Here is an 18058-nt window from a genome sequence, read left to right as displayed (position 1 = left end):
AAAATAAATTGTTGATTCGAAATCATCTTGATTGAAAAATGAAAGAAATCGAAATGTTTAAACTGAATTACATTTATGTATAATATTTATATTTATATAATTATATTGAAATCGTAATAATTATCATAGATTATTAATCAATGACTAGCATTGTGATTCTGTCAATTTTACAGTAAACATTAAAGTTAATTGTAACAATTAGAAATAATAAAAGAAAAGGAGAAAGGAAAGGAAAACAAAAATATCGATAACGTCGAAAACAATTAATTATGTTGATGATTGTTACAAAGGGAACAAAAATTTAACATTAATCATTTCGTTAATTACAAAATAACTTAAAGTTTACTGTAAAATAATTAGAGAAACTGGTTGATTCCTTAGTTAATTTAGTCTTGATCATCTTTTCATCATTAATTATCATCAGAGGTGTGTGTCAATGATTAGAAAATCTTATTTGTTTGTTAACAATTTTGGCATAATAATAATTATGGTAATAGAAATGATAATTAGACAATTAAGCCAATCGACCAAGAAAACAAGAGAAATGAACGAAAAAGATAAACAGAAACAAAATATGAGTTAAGATACAGAAAATGATGAGATGCTCAGGGTGGAGGTGGAAGTGGTGTCAAGATGAGAGTGGGAGTGGGAAATAGATGACAAGGTATTGACATTGAACAAAGAGACAAGAAACAAAATATAATCATATGTATATTAGATGAGGATGCGGATGAGGATGAGGATGATGATGGCAAATCATTGTTTTGTCTTCAAGTAAATTGTAATTAAACAAATTAGTCAAATGCAAAGGTGATTCCTTGGTGGTTGTTGAGGGTTCAGCAGATTCATTCATCTCGATGTTGATTCATTTCAATTACAATTTTAAACTTTTTCTGATTCTTCATTGAGAAAAGTTTTTCTGGCAAGACAATTAAGTTTATATTATCAAATTAAGGAAAACAATCAGGGAGTGTAAGAGAAAGGCAAAGGCTATTAAGATGAACTTGAATTAGATTCTTGTCTTTTTTTTCTTGGAAAACCAAAGGCTAATTAACAATCAATTGTAGCAATAGATTAATATATTAATTGTATTGTATGATATTATCTTATAATATTTATAATTGTTTGGTTTTTTTTTATCTTCTTATTAAATAGCATAATATGTAAACAAGTTTCCATGAGTGTTAATTATGTTTCTTATTTGGTTGTGAATTTTTTGTTGACTTAAATTGTTTTCATTATTGTATTGATTGGTTATGGATTTTGGGTGACAATTTTTAACAGTGAAGCTATAAAGTAACAAATATGGTCCGATTGATTGAGAATTGCTAATCATTAATTGTGGGTAGAAAATTTTGATTAGCAGGATTAACTGAGCTTTTTGTCTCTCAAAGGATTAAGATTACAAATCTTGATTACCAATAAAGATTAATTGGTAATTTAACTTTTAAACTGTGACAATTAAAGAGAGAGAGGGAGAGAGAGAGAAGCAAACAAGATTTCTTATTAACAATTAGCTAATTGTATTTCTAATTGGTTGTTTTTGTATATGAGAAAGAGAGACAGTGATTAACACTTAATACGAATTACGAGTCTAAGTTATTGTTACAATATCATATTTATATTAATTAGCCAATTAATTGGCTTCTTGGGTCAATCTTGTTTGCTTCAATTACTTTGACCAAGACGGAAATAGAGGTAATAGTTAAAATTGATTAGAGTAGTAGATTGATAGATGATCAGATTAAGGGGATTGTTGTTAAACAAGAGTGGAGGTTGTCTTAATATTATCATTATCTAAATTAAAACATTAGACAATAATAATAAAAGTAATTATAATCATGATGATAATAATAACAATAGTAATATTATTAATTATATAGCAAAGTGTGTGTGTTTTGGCATAAGATGATCTTTGGAGGGTGCGGTTGTGAATGGTTTGTAGTTGTTGATGATCAGTTTTTCACCAATGAGAAACTTGCTGGTTGGTTAATTGTTGCTATTAATTGTCATTAATATCTTTATCCTTCTTGCTTGGTGTACCTTGCGGTTTACGTATATGAATGTACCTTGATGATAATGACGATGGTGATGGTTGGTGGTTGGAGGTGGTGGTGGTGGTGGATTTCATACCAAGTGGGTCTGGTTAATCAACACAATATGAATGATAACAATGATGATGATGCACATGAAATGATTATTATCAGTGTCACCTTGTTGTCTTTCATTTAATATCCATGATTAAATTTAATCATTGTCATCGTTAATTAAAGCAATGGAAATATTCCCTTTGGATTATAATCTGGTTTCTTTAGAAATGAAAAAAAGTTTAACCAATAACAATTTGTTTTCGCAATCAAAATTGTCATCATGGTGTAAACATCACTTTCGATTATAATTTTGACAAAGATTCTTTTCTATTTTAATTGCTTCTATCACTTTGGTTGATTAAGATTTTCATTTATCCACATCTTGATCCATTGGTTCCTCACTTGAAGGTTGAGAACTAATTGTTGGTTAAGAAACAGAAATAAACAATTAGTTATTTGATCGTTCATTGAGAAAAAAAAAAGGTTTGTCATTTTAATTAGTTAATTTTGTTCAACAATTAACCGTTAATTACATACTTTAAATGCTTCATGGTAAGAGAGGCCAATGCTGAGGCGGGTGCTCCGAACTCATCGTTATCGGCTTCTTGAGCTTCCAAATGTGAACATTCAATGAGATGAGCGTAACGTTTAACTACAGGCCAATGAGCAGCTATTTGAGCCAATTGACAATTTAATCACAATTAAAGAGAAACAATGTATCATTAATGATTAATTGAATACAAAAGAAAATTTGATGAAAATGAAAAGTCATCATTAAACTAAATCAGTTAATTGTTCCATGGTTAATTTTGAATTAATCATAATGAAACTAGAAATATTGTAAATTGTTTCATGTTAAATGAAAGTTTCATTATGAAACAAGGTTATATGATGATCTTAAAACAATTAACTGATTATTATTATTGAATTTAATTGCTGGTAAATTTCAATCAATATGGTTAATTTCACTTTCTAAATGATTTTTTTAAATATTATGATAATCAATCAGATAAACAAAATGTTAACGGTATTTTTAAATTATCATAATGATTAAAATTTATTTGTTTATTACATAAACAGATTAACTGTAATTATAATCATTGATAATCTTAATCATTTTAATGTTGATTAAAGTGTAAATCATAACAATTTGCAAGGTTGTTTATTTTTGTTTCCATTCAGCAATTTTAATCAAAAAGGTGAACTAGATTTTGATTATTTTTGGTTATTATCAATGAAAGAAATTAAAATTAATTTGATTAAGTGAAACCTCAAATTGTTGTAAAATCTGGATTACCTTGCTATTAATTGTTATCCTCAAAAATAATTAACTTGTTTATAAAGTAAATCATTTAAGATGAATGTAAAATATCAAGTTATGTAATTTACTTATTCACTAAATTACAACTCAATCAAATTTACAATCAAATTTTTTTTTGTTTTAAATTAACTATACAACAAGAATATCATCATTTGTAACCCTTAGCAATTAAAGTTGCCTCTAGATGTAAATTGCTATCAAAAATTAAACACAATATAATCATGAAACTTGGTAAAGTGTAAGTAAACATTAATCAATGTAAACAAGAAAATAACAACAATTAAAATCCAAATTTAAATTACCTTGAATGTTAATAACTTTTTTAAGTGTATCAATGGCCTGTTGAGATGGCTGTCGATTGAGCTCTTGGTCATTAATAGGAGTTGTCTCATCCCCGAGCAAGGCCATTACACTTTCTTGGGCACAATCACATATCGAAGGTAAATCGTACCTGAAAGATTAACAATAAGTGAACAATTAAAATGGTCAGTTTGATTGTGTTTCAAATTGTTAGAAGGAAAAACAAGTCACCACTTACCCTCCTTCTAATGCTAAGACAAGTTTTCCGTTAGCTAATTTCATCAATTGTTTGGTCATCCAGCCGAAACATGCTGGTGACACTTGATAACCTCCCAATGGTGGTGGATGACCAGCGGCAGCATCGAACCCACAAGCGACCAGAATAATTTCCGGATCAAAGTCTTTGGCAATTGGTAAAACAATTGACCTAAAAGCTGCCAAATATTCAGCGTCACCTTTAGTTTCGGGGGATATTCCACCGGACCAGGCGATGTTCACATTGAAACCAGTTCCATCTTCAATACCGATTTCAGTTGGATCACCGGTACCGGGGAAAAAGTTACCATCATCATGACGATGAAGTGAAATGTACAGTACATGAGATGAGTCATAAAAAATCTGCTGAATTCCATTACCATGGTGAACATCCCAGTCAACAATTAAAATAGTTTCCATGTTGTGCTTTTTTCGTATCATTTGAGCTGCAATGGCCAAGGAATTAAAGAAACAAAATCCCATCGCCTGGTTAACTTCAGCGTGATGACCTGGAGGCCTTACAATGGCAAAACCATTTTTCAATTCACCTTGAGCAACTTTCAAGGCCAATTCACATACACAGCCAACAGCCATTAACGCAGCCGATGCGGTGTGTAGCTCATTCCAAGTTGTATCAGAATCGACGCCAATCCCACCACAGGCTAACATAACGAAAGATTTAATCGGTAACTCGGCCAATTTGGCGGCATCCAGTTTTGGTCGGTTTAAAGGACTAGTTCCAAAAAGTAAGGAATAAGCTTCTGAATGGCATAATTGGACATCTTCTAGTGATGCTTTTCGTGAGCGAATCTTTTCACACCTTGAGGCAAGACCAGTTTCTTGGAGACGAGCCCAAATCGATTGTAATCGACCAGAGTGTTCAGGGTGGAAGGAATTATCTCCACAGCAACATTGATGTTTGAGCATAAGATTATCGTAGGCTAAGCCTGTTGTTGATTTTCTAGAGTTAATTGGTGGTGAGAGAGATGACGACTTTTCCAAAGACGATGATTTAAGTGCTACAAAAGGACTTGATGAGGCTCGGGAAAGTGGACGAGTTGAGTCGTAATATGGATAACGGGAATGAGAAAGAATCTGTGGATATTGATTTCCTTCTGGAAGCAATGATATTGTATGGAGTGGATGATGAGGGTGATGATGAGTAACAACAGTGGAAGGTGGTGGCGGTGGTGGTGGAGGTGGAAGTGGATGTCCATGTGAGGGATGGTGTGGATGTGATGTTATTACGGATGAATTTGAATGGTGCAGTGAGGAAGAGGATTGATGATTCGGAGGGGAGGGTTGACTGTGTTGTTGTCCTTGAAATAAAATGAGTTGTTGTTGAAGTTGATAAATAATTTGCTCATATAAAGCGGGATCTTGAATTGGGGGCATTTGCAATTGAGGTGATATCAAGTCCCGTTGTTGGGCAAGGAATGCTTCCCGTTCATGACTCGATTGTTTCATCATGATCGGTTCTCCCCCACTTGTGTTACCATTTCCACCGCTTCCCGTTCTTACAATTCCTCCCAATTCGGTTGGTGTTGCTTCTCGAGATTTACATCCACTCGACGCTGAACCAACCGAACCTGACCCACTCCCACTAGCTAAATAATCGATTGAATAACTTGACTCAATTCCACTTATTGAACAAGAAGATGTTCCCTCTTCCGGTGTGGGTGGTGCTTCTTGTGAGTATTGGCGTTTGATTCTTTCTTTTCGACTTGGAATGCTGCTTCCACCAGGTAAATTGGATATCGATCCTGTTAGTGGAGGTGTAGATGCTGCTGATCCCATAGTTCCCACTCCACTGGAAGATGATGTAACTCCCATAGCCCCCAGCGGTGAATCAACCATATCATCTTGAGCAATTGCCGCTTCTGTTTCCTCTTCGAAACTTTGACTTTGAAGTTGTTGTTTACTTGAAGCTCGGGTTAACACCGTTTGCCTAATATGTTGTTTAACAAGATTCCGATGATGTTGGGATGATGATGAAGGTGTTACTTGTTGAGGTGTTGACGATTGATGGTCAGAGGGAGATGAAGATGTGGTACAAGTAGTAAGTGATGAGACGGGTGACGAAGAGGCTGAATGTAGTTTAAGGTGACCTAAAGGAAGAGGTGCTGAGTGAGTTCGTCCTAATCGACGATGGTTTGACTTAATTATCGTCGGATGACCAATTGAACCATCGATTGAGGCTACATGATGAGTGGTGGCTGGATGTGGATGAGGATGGACATAAGAATGTGATAGAATGGCTCCCGAATGATGAAGCGACGACGAATGCAATGGAGGACTACCATTCCCACTGCCTCCTCCTCCTCCTCCCCTGTCAATATGATTTCCGGTTATAAAATTAGTTATATGACAATCATCTGGATGCGAAGAATGAGAAAGCAAATTCCCTGAATTATCTGAATCCAAAGGTTTTATCGATGAACTTCCATAGGGACTTGTTGGTGGACTATTTTCTTGTATCACTGAGATGATGCAAACAAAAGTGAGTGAGAGAGAGAGAGGGGATGGAGAAGATGAAGAAAATAACAGGAACAACAGCATCAAAGGAAGAAGAAGAAGTAAAAAGATAGACAGAGAAAAAGAAAGAGAAAATAAGTAAGACTCAGATTAATACCAAAGGCAAGAAGAAAGAGAAAAATAGATTGAACTATAAATAGAAAAGGCCAAATGTATAAATAGACATGGAAAGAGAAAGAGGAATAAAAGGTTCAGGAGAATATTTTTCTCTTCTTCTTCATGTACTTGGTGTTCTCTCTATATTTATAATACTTTTCATCAGCATGATCATCATGAAATGAGAGGAAAAGAAGGATGAAAAAGGAGGAAAATAGAAAGAGAGAGAAAGTGAATAGAAACATTCAAATTCTGGTTCAACAATCACAAGGAACCAAGACCCAGAAAACATGAAGAACAAAAAAATACAGGCCAACACAATGGGAACTTTTTTTTCATCATTTTCATCATTAGGTCTTTATCTTTAATTATCACTTGGATGTGGACAAATTGCTAATCAATTGATTGGGAACTTGAAACGATTTCAATTAGTTTAGATTAAGATTAGATAACAACAGACCAATGGTAAAGAAAGAAAAGTCAAACAGTAAATCCATTCGTCATAAATACACAGAGAATATCTTTTTTTGTTTCCATCAGCTAATTAATTTCATTAGAATGATTAATTTTCTTCTAATTGTTACAAATGTAATTTTATATTCTGGTTACAAGAAGAGACTCTGAGTTAGGGTTTATTTAAATTCAGCTCTTCACAATTCACGTTAGTTGGAAAACTTTACACAACCAGTGGAGGCGCTCGAGTCTTTTTCCAATAACTGAGTCGCTTTGATTGTTGTGTTTGTTAAGAATTAATTTTCTGTTTTGATTGTGCCATAATATTTGTTTGATATTTATTTTAATTATAATCATCTACTATCATGAATGACGAGAAGAAAAAGAAACGAGAACCTAATTGTGCTATATGCTTGAATCACGGAATCAAAGTTTTACTCAAAGGTAAGATTAACAAATTTTTAATCTTCTTCCATTTTCAATGAGACATTAGGGTTAATATTTTTCTTCTCGCATTTTTTTTTCTTCTTTTTTTTCTTCTTTTTTTTCTTTAGGGCATAAGCGACATTGTAAGCATCGAGACTGTAAATGTCGCAAATGTATTGAAACTAAAGAACGACAAGAGTATATGGCAGATATGCAATATATCAAAAGAAATGGAAATGCCGAAGAAGCCAGGCTTGGTAAGAAAGCAGACATGATTGCTATCTACAATGAACGCATGAAGAACAAAAAGAGCAAAAAGACAGTATTAGGTAAGAATAAAGAAAAAAAGAGTTAAGAATTGACTCTTTCCCTTTCTTTTCTGTTCTCTCTTTCTCTCACTCAAGGTTTTATTCAATTTTTAGCTTTTCTTTCCCTTTGTTTATACTCTCTTATTATTATTGATAAATTTTACATTTCTAATTTGATTGCTTTTTCTTTTGATTTCTTCTTGATTCTCTTTTTAGAAACAGAATGTGACAAGCTCACTACTCATATGGCTGAACTGGGCGATGAAGTCAGGAGTAAATCACCCGTTGATAAGTCAATCCCTCATGAAGTGGTTGACTCTAATATTCAAGATCTTCTACACTTCTTTCGTGAAGAATTGAGACTCACGGAAGAAGACGATATGCTCTTTCATAGTTTGGTAGTTATGGTCCAAGACCTCGAAGAAGCTACTAACGACTCTGTTTATGACAATATTATCGAAAGTAAGTAATTTACTCATTAATAATTGTTTGAATTGTAACAACTAATTCAATTTTCTAATCATGCTTCTATTTCTGTCTTTTCTATCATTTCTTACAGTTTATAAGAAGTCAGAAAGGAAGTTAAACTTCCACTAGAACCCAAACAAATCAACATTTTAAACCCTTTTAATCAATAATTTATGTCATTTGTTTTTAATGGATCTTAGATCAATGTGTAACTGATAACGGTCAAAGACCGAGTTCTAATCAAAAGCCAACAAATTCTTCCCATTTTTTTTTTGTATTGGTTATTATCTTTTAGTCTGTTTTTTTCTCAATGTATTTCTGTGTCAATGTTTTTAATCCAATTGTTCATCAAATGAATGTACCCTGTTATTGATTCTACTCATCGGTCCTGATATTATGTCCAATCAAAAGACGAAAAAAATCCAAAGCATTAACTCGCATCGTAATTAATCTTGATTATTTTGTGAAAAAATCAAAAAAAAGAAAACGAAAGTGTTGTTATTGTGTTAACCCCTTTTTGGAAAGCAAAAGGAACAAATTTCCATATTTCTCAATTCGCAATTAACCAACAATTTACTCTGGTCTTTAACCTTAACCATTAAAATCTGCGTCCCTGTTATCTAATCAAATTATCTGTTATAATTACGGCTACAATTAAGGTCACATCACTCGGAATGAAATTAATTAACTTTCCCCTTTTAAGGACAAAAAAATATCAATCTAATTTCAATGATTGTAATCAAAGGAAAATCATTGTGACTCTTGTTCAACTTATTAATTATTAATTATCATTCTCATCAATTAGATATGATATTTTTTTTTATCTATTTAATTGTATTAATCATGTAGCCATAATGTAAACAATAAATCTCAAGGATAAGGAAGATACTCTTCATGTTGGTGTAATTGTTTTTCATCATCACCATCATATTTTTTGTCATCATCATAGGAAGAGAAAAGTTTATATCAATAGATTTTTTTCTTCATTTTACTTCTTTTTTCATCATCATCATCATTTCAATCTCATTCTTTTATAATATTGTTATGAGTATATGCATGTTCATGTACATGTTTATATCTTTCTGTATGTGTATAAATGTCTATGTATATGTGAACCTGAGCAGCAGCAACAACACTGAAAGTTATAAATAGAAACTAAATTATCAATGTCTGATGATATGGTAGAGGCAAGTACAGAACAGAGTGTAACAGTGAAAAAGAAAGAGAAACCTTACTTTTCCCTACCTTTTTACCAGTAAAAATCCTGGTTTTTATAGAGTTTATTATAACAACTTACCTAACCTGACCTACTTTTTAAGAGAGAGAGAGAAAAAAAGAAAGAAACTAACGAAAGAGATTGAAAAACCGATGGGATTAATGAAGCTTTCAATTTGAAATATACATAGTAACAGAGGTTAGAGTGAAAAAAAAACATTCTTTGCTACTTTTTCTTTCCATGGAGAAATGAAAACAGGTATTTATCTTTCAATGGATTCATCATGATCAACAACAATCAACAAGCAATGAAAGAGAGAGAGAGAGAAACATCAACAATCAACAGGAAGACAATAAGAAAATGTCCATAGAGAAATGAGCGAAAATATCATCAGCATATAATCATTTTAACTATGATGATAAGGACGAAGCCACAAACAAATCAATGGATAGGAAAATATATCATCAATAAGACGAGAAAATATAAATTAAAATGATATATTTGAAAAACGATCAGACAAAATATCTAATACTTCATGGTAACAATAACTTCAATGTCAAATGTATTTTTAGTTTCTCATAATATTACAATTCTCGTATTATTTTTATGCTCACATAAGAAACAATCATAAAAGTAATAATAATCATGATAATAACAATAATGAATGAGAAAGACACTAAATCATTATAAAATGAACAAAAATATCAAATCTAATCAAGGTAAGGTTATGATTATTGGCCAATCGAGAAACAGGTAAATATATCATAAGTTGATCATCAAAACAATAATCAATGTAGAAATTAAATAACGTAAAATTAATTTTCTATTTTGAATCGAAAATTGGTCATGATTAACAATCCAATTGAGAATTAGTTGATTGTGATAATCATTGATAATTTAACGATCAATTGATTAGTGAGTTGACTTTTCTTTTCAGTTATTTATAATTGTATTAGATTTTGCAAACAATTGTTATAACAGTTGATTAGCTAATTGTAATCATATTGCACTTATTTGATGATTTCTGATTACAATTAACTAATTATAGTTGTTTTCTTGTTAATCGTAAATCTAATAAAGATAATCAAGAAAGGAAACATTTTCTCAAACCTGTAAATCAATTAATCTTAACTGATGATTTAACAAAAAAAAACCGATGCAATTTAAATCAAATTGTTTCAATCATCATCATTATTAAGTCTTCCTCTTAATTCACAAAACCAAATCATAATTAATCATCAATTAATTGAATCACAAAACAAATTAACTAAACTGAAAAAATAATCAAGGTAAATTGTTAATCAAAAAGCATTAGTATCAAATTGTTTTCTTTTTTTTTACAATTTTCAAGGTTGACAATTTAAAAATTTGATTAAAATAATTACTTTAAAATCCGATACATAATATAACAACAATTACTATTTAAAATAAACTACAGTTAATAATTAATTATGATAATCAAGACAATTAACTGATTCCTCAATTATGTAACAATGTTTCATTTTCAATGTCAATGTTTGGTTAAATTACATTTCCAATTTATTATTAATATTTTAATTGTAATTCACTTTTCTGTTGTTAAGTATTTACAGTTAGATAATTACAATTTAAATTCTATTACCTTTTTTCCCTCAATACTATTAATATATAATCAGAATATTTATATTATTAGTTGATCTTCATCTCGTTTTTATTATCGTTTCGTTGTCAACGTTGAGATTGTTTCGTCTGAACGTCCTTAACGAAATGTGATAATCAAGTTAATTGATGACACATTAATTTCTTACAATAATGATAGAGTATAAATAAGTGTATGTGTATAATTGAGATGGAAATAAGGAAACAGAAAAAAATTTAGAATCAAAATCAAGGTAATCAAGTTAACTTTCTAAAATTAATCAATCGTTATTGTAATCATGGTGATGCTGAGAATCAAATTGTTACGCTGATAAGAAAATTAAATTGTAATGAAAATGAAATTTAAAGAGAAGAGAAAAATTAAAGAGTTGAAAACAACAAAAAAAATAATTAACTGATGATAATCATTAGAAAGTAAATTAAAAAAAAAACATTAAATTAACTTGAATAATTAGTTAGTGATTTTTTGTAAACAAGATTAAGAAAATTTTTTCTTGACCTTATTGTGATTAAAGTCAATTTTGTTAATTGATTACTAGAAATTATTAAAGTTCAACAATTAACACAATTAAAGTCGTTCACCTTAATTATAAAAGTGATGTGATGATAAATTACAGAGGAAAAACAATCAATCAGTTGATTGTTGAATTTTGAATTAGTAATTAGCGCTGCTAGTAAATTAGCTTATGTGAGAAATCATTGATTATATTGATGATGATAACGATAATATTTTAATTCTGATTGAGCCTGAGGCATTGAAATGCTAAGGAAAAAAGCTCAATGTCGTTCAATGAGAATGAGCATGATGATTATGATTATAATTATGATGATGTTTATCCCATTTTTGCAACAATTTATGGGTAAACAGAGTAATCGCTCAAGGACGTTTGCTTGTATTTATAAAAATAGAGGCAAAAGATAGTACATGTAAGATGATGATAAGGATGATGAAGATGAAGATGAAGATGGTGATGATGATGATGATGTTTGACGAAAAGTAAAAAGTTCTAAAAACACATGATAAAGATGATGATGGAAGGAGAAACTTTGAAATTTTAAAACAATATAAGAATTGAAATGATCAGAATGATGATGATGATGATGTTGGAATTGTCCAATCATCAAAATAATCATTTTACTTTAAAGGATTTATCTGTAAAATGATGAGGATCATTTTCCTCTGAACAACAATTGTAAACAATATTGACTATTGTTTCAATTTATAGTATTTAGCGATTTGATTGATAAAAATTAATCATTAACCAGTTTCATAATTGTAATTGTTTGTTTTCATTTGCTATTTTGGTAAAGGGATTTCACTATGACCAGGAGTTAATTACTATCGATATGAAGAGTTATGGATCGACTGGGAAAACTGATTCTGCTAGTTAATTGACTTTATCGTCTAGCTAATTGTTTTTTTTTGAAAAATTTCAGGTGAGAAACGATTAATAAACTAATCAGTTGATTAAAAATTAGACGAAATTGGGCATATGATTATCAGAAAGCAGGAAACAGCCAAATAACCAGAAACAATAAACAATAAACCAATAACAGTAAAGTTCCGTAATAGTAATTAATGTTTTCATCTCCAAAAGGTGATTCTGGTTTCTCTTGGTAAATTATTGTTTACATTTGATTATCTGAAAATGATCATCACTGTGAATATGAAACATATGATCTGTAACCTTGAGAGTGTCAAGTTTATCCCAAAATAGTTCTAATTTAAGTTTCTCCACCTTCACCTCCTCCTGAAAACTCAGTGAGTATTTTAAATCAGCTGAAGAGGATATTAGACTGAAAATAACTTGATCATTGTGATTAAAATACAAGCAGAGCGATTTTCAAGCTTAGATTATAACTGTAAATGTAATAAGATATAAATATACTTCGATTTTTTTTTCGTAATCAAGGCTAAACAATTTAAATGTTCAAAGCTGTATCAGTTAACTATTTTGGTTTGGGAAATTTAGTTCTTTTTATTTTCCTTGATTATCTTCAAGAAATATAATACTCATCAGAATTGTTACTGTTTAATGAGTAATCATGGAGATATAATGATGAACTTGAAAGTCAAAGAACCATATTAATGGAGAGAGAGAAAATTTCACGATTAAAGTGATGATCAAAAAATTATAATCACACTAATTGATTAATAATTACTGTTAATTATTGTTCGAAACTATGAGGCTAATCATCATGTCAGCTGATAATAAATGAAAGAGAAATGTTATTATTATATTAATCAACAAGAGAGTATAATATTGATTAATATAATGGAAAAATATTGGAACATAATTAATGTTGATGATGATAATTTCTAACTGACTTTGAGTCAATTGATTACTTGTTGATTTGAATCATATGATTTTCAATTAGAATCAGAGAGAAAGTCTTGTTAATTAGTAAACTATAAAGATAATCATAAGCAAAATATCATCGGCCTGAAGTTTACAACCTTGACAAGAATTTCTTGAGGAAAAATCATCATGATGAGCATGAGAGATGAATTATATTTAGATGTGTATCATTCGGCAATGATACAGACTAAGACAGAGAGAGAATGAGAGAGATGATAAACAATACATATGAAATATGAAAAAAGGATTATATGTATCGTGTTGTGAAATTGTCATTAATTGTAATTAGTAAATAGAAGTGATTAATTTTTCATGCATACTTGATGATGATGCGGAAACAGGAGCCGAAGCTGAGCCTTCGGTGATAGATCCATACAAGGAATGTTGATGCACTAGGGAAGATGATCCAGTCGATATTGGACCATGTCGACCTCGATTTTTAGGTAATTTACGTTTGAGAAGAGGTGATTGGTTACTTCTCCGTTCGATAACTTTTTGCTTTAATGCTGATCGCACTTTTAAATTAGGTTCGGAAGCTGTTGATGGTTCAAGATGAATTTATGATGAGAGGATAGTACAGAAGCACAGAGAGAGAGAGAAAAAGAGAGAGAGAAGTTATTTATTAGTTAATTAATTGTGCAATTAAATCACATAACAAGGGATAATTGATTCTGATAATGGATTTGGATGAGCTGAGGTGGAGGAAAATTATCAAGCATTGAAAATACAACCATAGTATATAAAAAAACAAAAAGTGTATCAAGGTGTAAATTTTTGTTGTTACAGTAAATTGCAATTGTAATTATCATTGTAGATGTGGTTGCAATTAATAATATTATCATTATTATATTAATAACATTATATGTAAGTTAAATTGGTGCTTTTTTTAAATGCATGTTAATGTTTGCTTAACTTGCAAGGAAAATTGTAGAAAGACCTTGACAATAATGACGTTTTCATCTCTCTCTCTCTCTCTCTCTCTCTCTCTCTCTCTCTCTCTCTCTCTCTCTCTCTCTCTCTTCATCATCTTCAAAGTTGTCGTTCTTTGCATCTTCACTCGATCTTCTTATTCTGTTAAGTTGCCAATTATAACTTGACTCTTTCTGTTCAATATACACACTTAATATCAACGTTACGAGTATATTTTTATACTCATAACTGTAAATGTGAAAAGGATGCTGATGATGATGATGAGGGTGATTTGAAAGATACATGGATCATTGTCTCTATTGTAACGGTAATCAGGTTAATTATCACAGTTGTTTTCATCATCATCAACACCTACGTTTCAATTAATAAAACATATTTACCTGTTTTCCTTAAGGTGCTTAAGTTTTCTTCATATTTTCCAGAGACTGGATTCCTATGGTGGTAAAAGAAAATAAGTTAAAAGGAATTAGTTGTGATTGAATGAAAGGGAACAAGTGATTGGATAAGATTATGTGGATAAAAAAAAGATGACCATCGTTGAAGATAATATTATTATTATCATCATCATCTCTCACTTTATCTCTTCCTAATAGTTTAATCTTCCTCCCACAACAAAGTTTATTTTTGTCAAATTGAATAAACTCTCTAGGTCACCTAGATTATCACATGGAGATGATCATCTTTCTAATAATAATGGAGATAAATTCAATGAAAATAGTAAATGAGAAAAAGGAAAGATACATGAAAGAAACACTGAAACGTGTTGGCGAGTAACTGTCAACTTCCTTGTTATTCAATTTACTCTCACTTTCCATGGATCAACAATTAACTAACTATATTTAAACATTGAAAATGTTTCCAAATTTAACCCTAACCAACCCAATGGACAATTTTCAAAGTGTATCATCATTACGATCTTCATCTTCCAAGGCTAAAAAAAGCATTCATCTAATAATGTTTTCTTAACATTTTCTTGGAAGCTTAATGTTTCTTTATTAAAACAGCATGAGGATGAGGAAGATGAGTTTTCCCCTTAACCTCTTAACACCATTTATTTTTATATATATCGAATCCACTTTTGTTGTTATGAAATCATATTCGTCAACAATTACAATTTTTCAAGAGATTCTAATTAAAATGATAGTTTTAATCATCTTTCACTTTTTACTACTACCATTTAATAATAAACATGATTAATCTGTAATTATGATGTTTCCATCAATTTCTTTTGATATTTGATTACTTTATGTTTTAGATTATAAATTAATAACATTTGATAAACTGAAATGATTGACGATAAATTTTAGACAAAAATAATAATATCAAACAATCAATAATACAAATAGTATTAAACGTAATTGTAAACTGTTAACATGTAAACAGCCCTGTCAATGGACATAAACAAATAGCAATGAATAAGTAAACATAATAATAGTAATAAGGAATAGCTAAAAATCAAATCAAATCAAAATCAGGAATCACTAAACTGAAACAAGGTCAAAAAACAACAATCATGTCGATGAACAAGATGATAATCAAATGTAAAATTTTGTTAATCATTTCTGTGAATTAAGGTTTCATGATAGCCTAATTTATATTAGATCAATAAAATAAGAAAGAATCTCGAAAATGGATGACGAGGGAGAAAAGAGAGAGAGAAAGTGAGAGAGAGAGAGAGAGAGAGAGAGAGAGAGGGAGGGAGGGAGAGTGTAACCATCTTGTAAAAGCAATGATGATATTTAATGATGGTGTAAATACTAAAAATGAATTGTAACTAAAATGACAAGAATTGAATCAACAGAAATAACTGAAAATGGTGGAAATATAAAAGGGAAAGTGAGAAAGAAAGAAAACAAGAGAGAGAGAGAGAGAGAGAGAGAGAGAGAGAGAGAGAGAGAAACTATTGAGTTTTCTGTTTGGAATATCATATAAATCAATATATCTATTACTAATAGGAAACAAATTAACCTACAATGATAGTAATAATAGTAATAGAAAATATCATATGCGTATAATTTGTGTTTAATAAAATCATATCAATAGCATGTTTCCCATGCAGAACAATTTTGCACCCACTTTCTTTTTCCTATGTCAATCTGTGTAAATAGAAGTGGATTCATTGCAAAATCTTGAAGAATAATATTATTGAATGTTGGTGTTGTAATACGAGGGAGATGATAAATGAGAGAATAAGTGGTCTCAATGGAGGGAGAGAGAGAGAGAGAGAGAGAGAGAGAGAGACTCACCAAGCAAGGTGTACGAATTGATTTGAATTATTGGTTATGGAGGATTTACAGGTACCCGGTGGTTGTCCATTGTTGATTGTTCCCGTAATTGAATTACACACTGATCCGGTTGCATTGCGATGAGGTTGTTGTGGTTGATGGTGATGATGATGCTGAAGGTGGTGGTGGTGTTGTGCTAATGTCGATACTTGTGTTGGTAATTGTTGTTGATGTTGTTGTTGTGGTGATTGGGATGTTGGTGGTGGTTGTTGTGGTTGAGGTTGTTGTTGTGGTGGTAGTTGATTTGATTGTGGTTTTTGTTGATTAGCCTCTCGCTGTTTATTTAAAACAAATTCTTGCAGGCGTTGTTTAACCTCCGAAGAGGCAATGGCACTGTGTTTATGTTTCTCTTTGATAAACATTGAGTTGAAGAAACAAGAGAAACAGAAAGAGGTGAAGATGACGATAGAGAATACGAAAAAGACCAAGATGATAATGAAAATGAAGATGAAGATGATGAGGGATGATTTAACACAGACAGAGAAATTAGACAGATGAAGAGTGATTTGTGACAATCATGAAAGACAGAAACATAGACACGAAACATACACAGGAGAACAAGAAAAGAGAAAAAAAAGAGATAAGAAAAATTGAGAGAAATTGAGAGAGGGAGAAATAGAGATAAATAAAGGGAGAGAGAGAGAGAAAATAACAGAGAAAGTAAGATAAATACAAATTGAGCGAATGGAAGGGAGAAAAACAGAGAAAGAGAGAGAGAGAGAAGAGAGAGAAAAGTAAGGGAAATGAGAGAGGATGAGAGAAGATAAAAAGGCGAAAAAACGAAACGAAAGACTAGAAAGTGAGAGTTGCACGGGAATTAATGATGATGATAACGTTGAAGACAAGAAGAAGATGATGATCGAAATCTCTTTCTTCTATTCTGTCTAAAGGTAACAAAAAGTAGCCTTAACTCATCATGTTTTCTAATTTACTGTTGTTGTTGTTCAAACGAATGGATAACTGATCCCTATTAATATTTTTTCCTTTTCTTTTTATCTTCGAATAAAAAATTCGAGTTCTTATAATTTCCACCAGAGATCGACACTTGCTTGATGTCGATTAAATTGTGACAGTTTGATGGATAAAAGTGCAACACGAATACGACTTTGCAATTGTCTTTGAGATCCATTTAATGGAATATCGCCTTAGACTCCAAGAGCATTGGTCCATCGACCCTAAAAAGAAAGAGAAGGTTGAATGGGATCTGACAAGAGACGAACAATTATTATTCAGTCCACCGCCATTCACTTGAACAATAATTTTATAATCACTTTCTCATTTCCTTATCCCATACGTACCCATGATGGTGATTCTTAAATCAATCCTCGAGCGGCGGTGGGCTGAAAACTTCAGTCAACTTGAAGAAACTTTTCGCGA

General features: G+C 31.0%; 2 protein-coding genes across 3 annotated transcripts; one reads left to right on the top strand and one right to left on the bottom strand.

Moving 5' to 3' along the window:
* Positions 1 to 248: 248 nt before the first annotated feature.
* On the bottom strand, positions 249 to 17639 carry LOC128388634 (histone deacetylase 4-like). 2 transcript variants are annotated; one of them, XM_053348065.1, is made up of 7 exons: positions 16643 to 17639; positions 14777 to 14829; positions 13787 to 14002; positions 3950 to 6446; positions 3714 to 3862; positions 2628 to 2760; positions 249 to 2506 (listed from the first exon to the last, which is right to left on the bottom strand). In XM_053348065.1, exons 1-7 carry the CDS (start codon positions 17041 to 17043, stop codon positions 2458 to 2460), a joined length of 3498 nt encoding a protein of 1165 aa, XP_053204040.1. In that variant the 5' UTR covers positions 17044 to 17639; the 3' UTR covers positions 249 to 2457. The 2 variants fall into 2 exon arrangements, with proteins under 2 accessions (XP_053204040.1, XP_053204047.1); XM_053348072.1 differs by lacking the exon at positions 13787 to 14002.
* On the top strand, positions 7213 to 9138 carry LOC128388671 (doublesex- and mab-3-related transcription factor DM-W-like). The gene is made up of 4 exons (XM_053348101.1): positions 7213 to 7494; positions 7605 to 7805; positions 8001 to 8246; positions 8344 to 9138. Exons 1-4 carry the CDS (start codon positions 7416 to 7418, stop codon positions 8379 to 8381), a joined length of 564 nt encoding a protein of 187 aa, XP_053204076.1. The 5' UTR covers positions 7213 to 7415; the 3' UTR covers positions 8382 to 9138.
* Positions 17640 to 18058: the final 419 nt, after the last annotated feature.

Source organism: Panonychus citri, unplaced genomic scaffold, assembly GCF_014898815.1.
Source record: "Panonychus citri isolate SS breed McGregor unplaced genomic scaffold, ASM1489881v1 Contig00004, whole genome shotgun sequence".
NCBI classification, from domain to species: domain Eukaryota; kingdom Metazoa; phylum Arthropoda; class Arachnida; order Trombidiformes; family Tetranychidae; genus Panonychus; species Panonychus citri.
This window is presented reverse-complemented; position numbering and strand designations above follow the sequence as displayed.

What these genes read in the sequence shown, in the direction of transcription:
- LOC128388671 (XM_053348101.1), top strand. Translation starts at nt 7,416, where the DNA reads ATGAATGACGAGAAGAAAAAGAAACGAGAACCTAATTGTGCTATATGC. An exon ending in AATCAAAGTTTTACTCAAAG is followed by an intron (nt 7,495 to 7,604) that starts GTAAGATTAACA and finishes TTTTTTCTTTAG; the next exon opens with GGCATAAGCGACATTGTAAG. An exon ending in TTATGACAATATTATCGAAA is followed by an intron (nt 8,247 to 8,343) that starts GTAAGTAATTTA and finishes CATTTCTTACAG; the next exon opens with TTTATAAGAAGTCAGAAAGG.
- LOC128388634 (XM_053348065.1), bottom strand. Translation starts at nt 17,043, where the DNA reads ATGTTTATCAAAGAGAAACATAAACACAGTGCCATTGCCTCTTCGGAG. An exon ending in AAAAGTTATTAACATTCAAG is followed by an intron (nt 2,761 to 3,713) that starts GTAATTTAAATT and finishes TGGCTCAAATAG; the next exon opens with CTGCTCATTGGCCTGTAGTT. An exon ending in CTTACCATGAAGCATTTAAA is followed by an intron (nt 2,507 to 2,627) that starts GTATGTAATTAA and finishes ACCAACAATTAG; the next exon opens with TTCTCAACCTTCAAGTGAGG.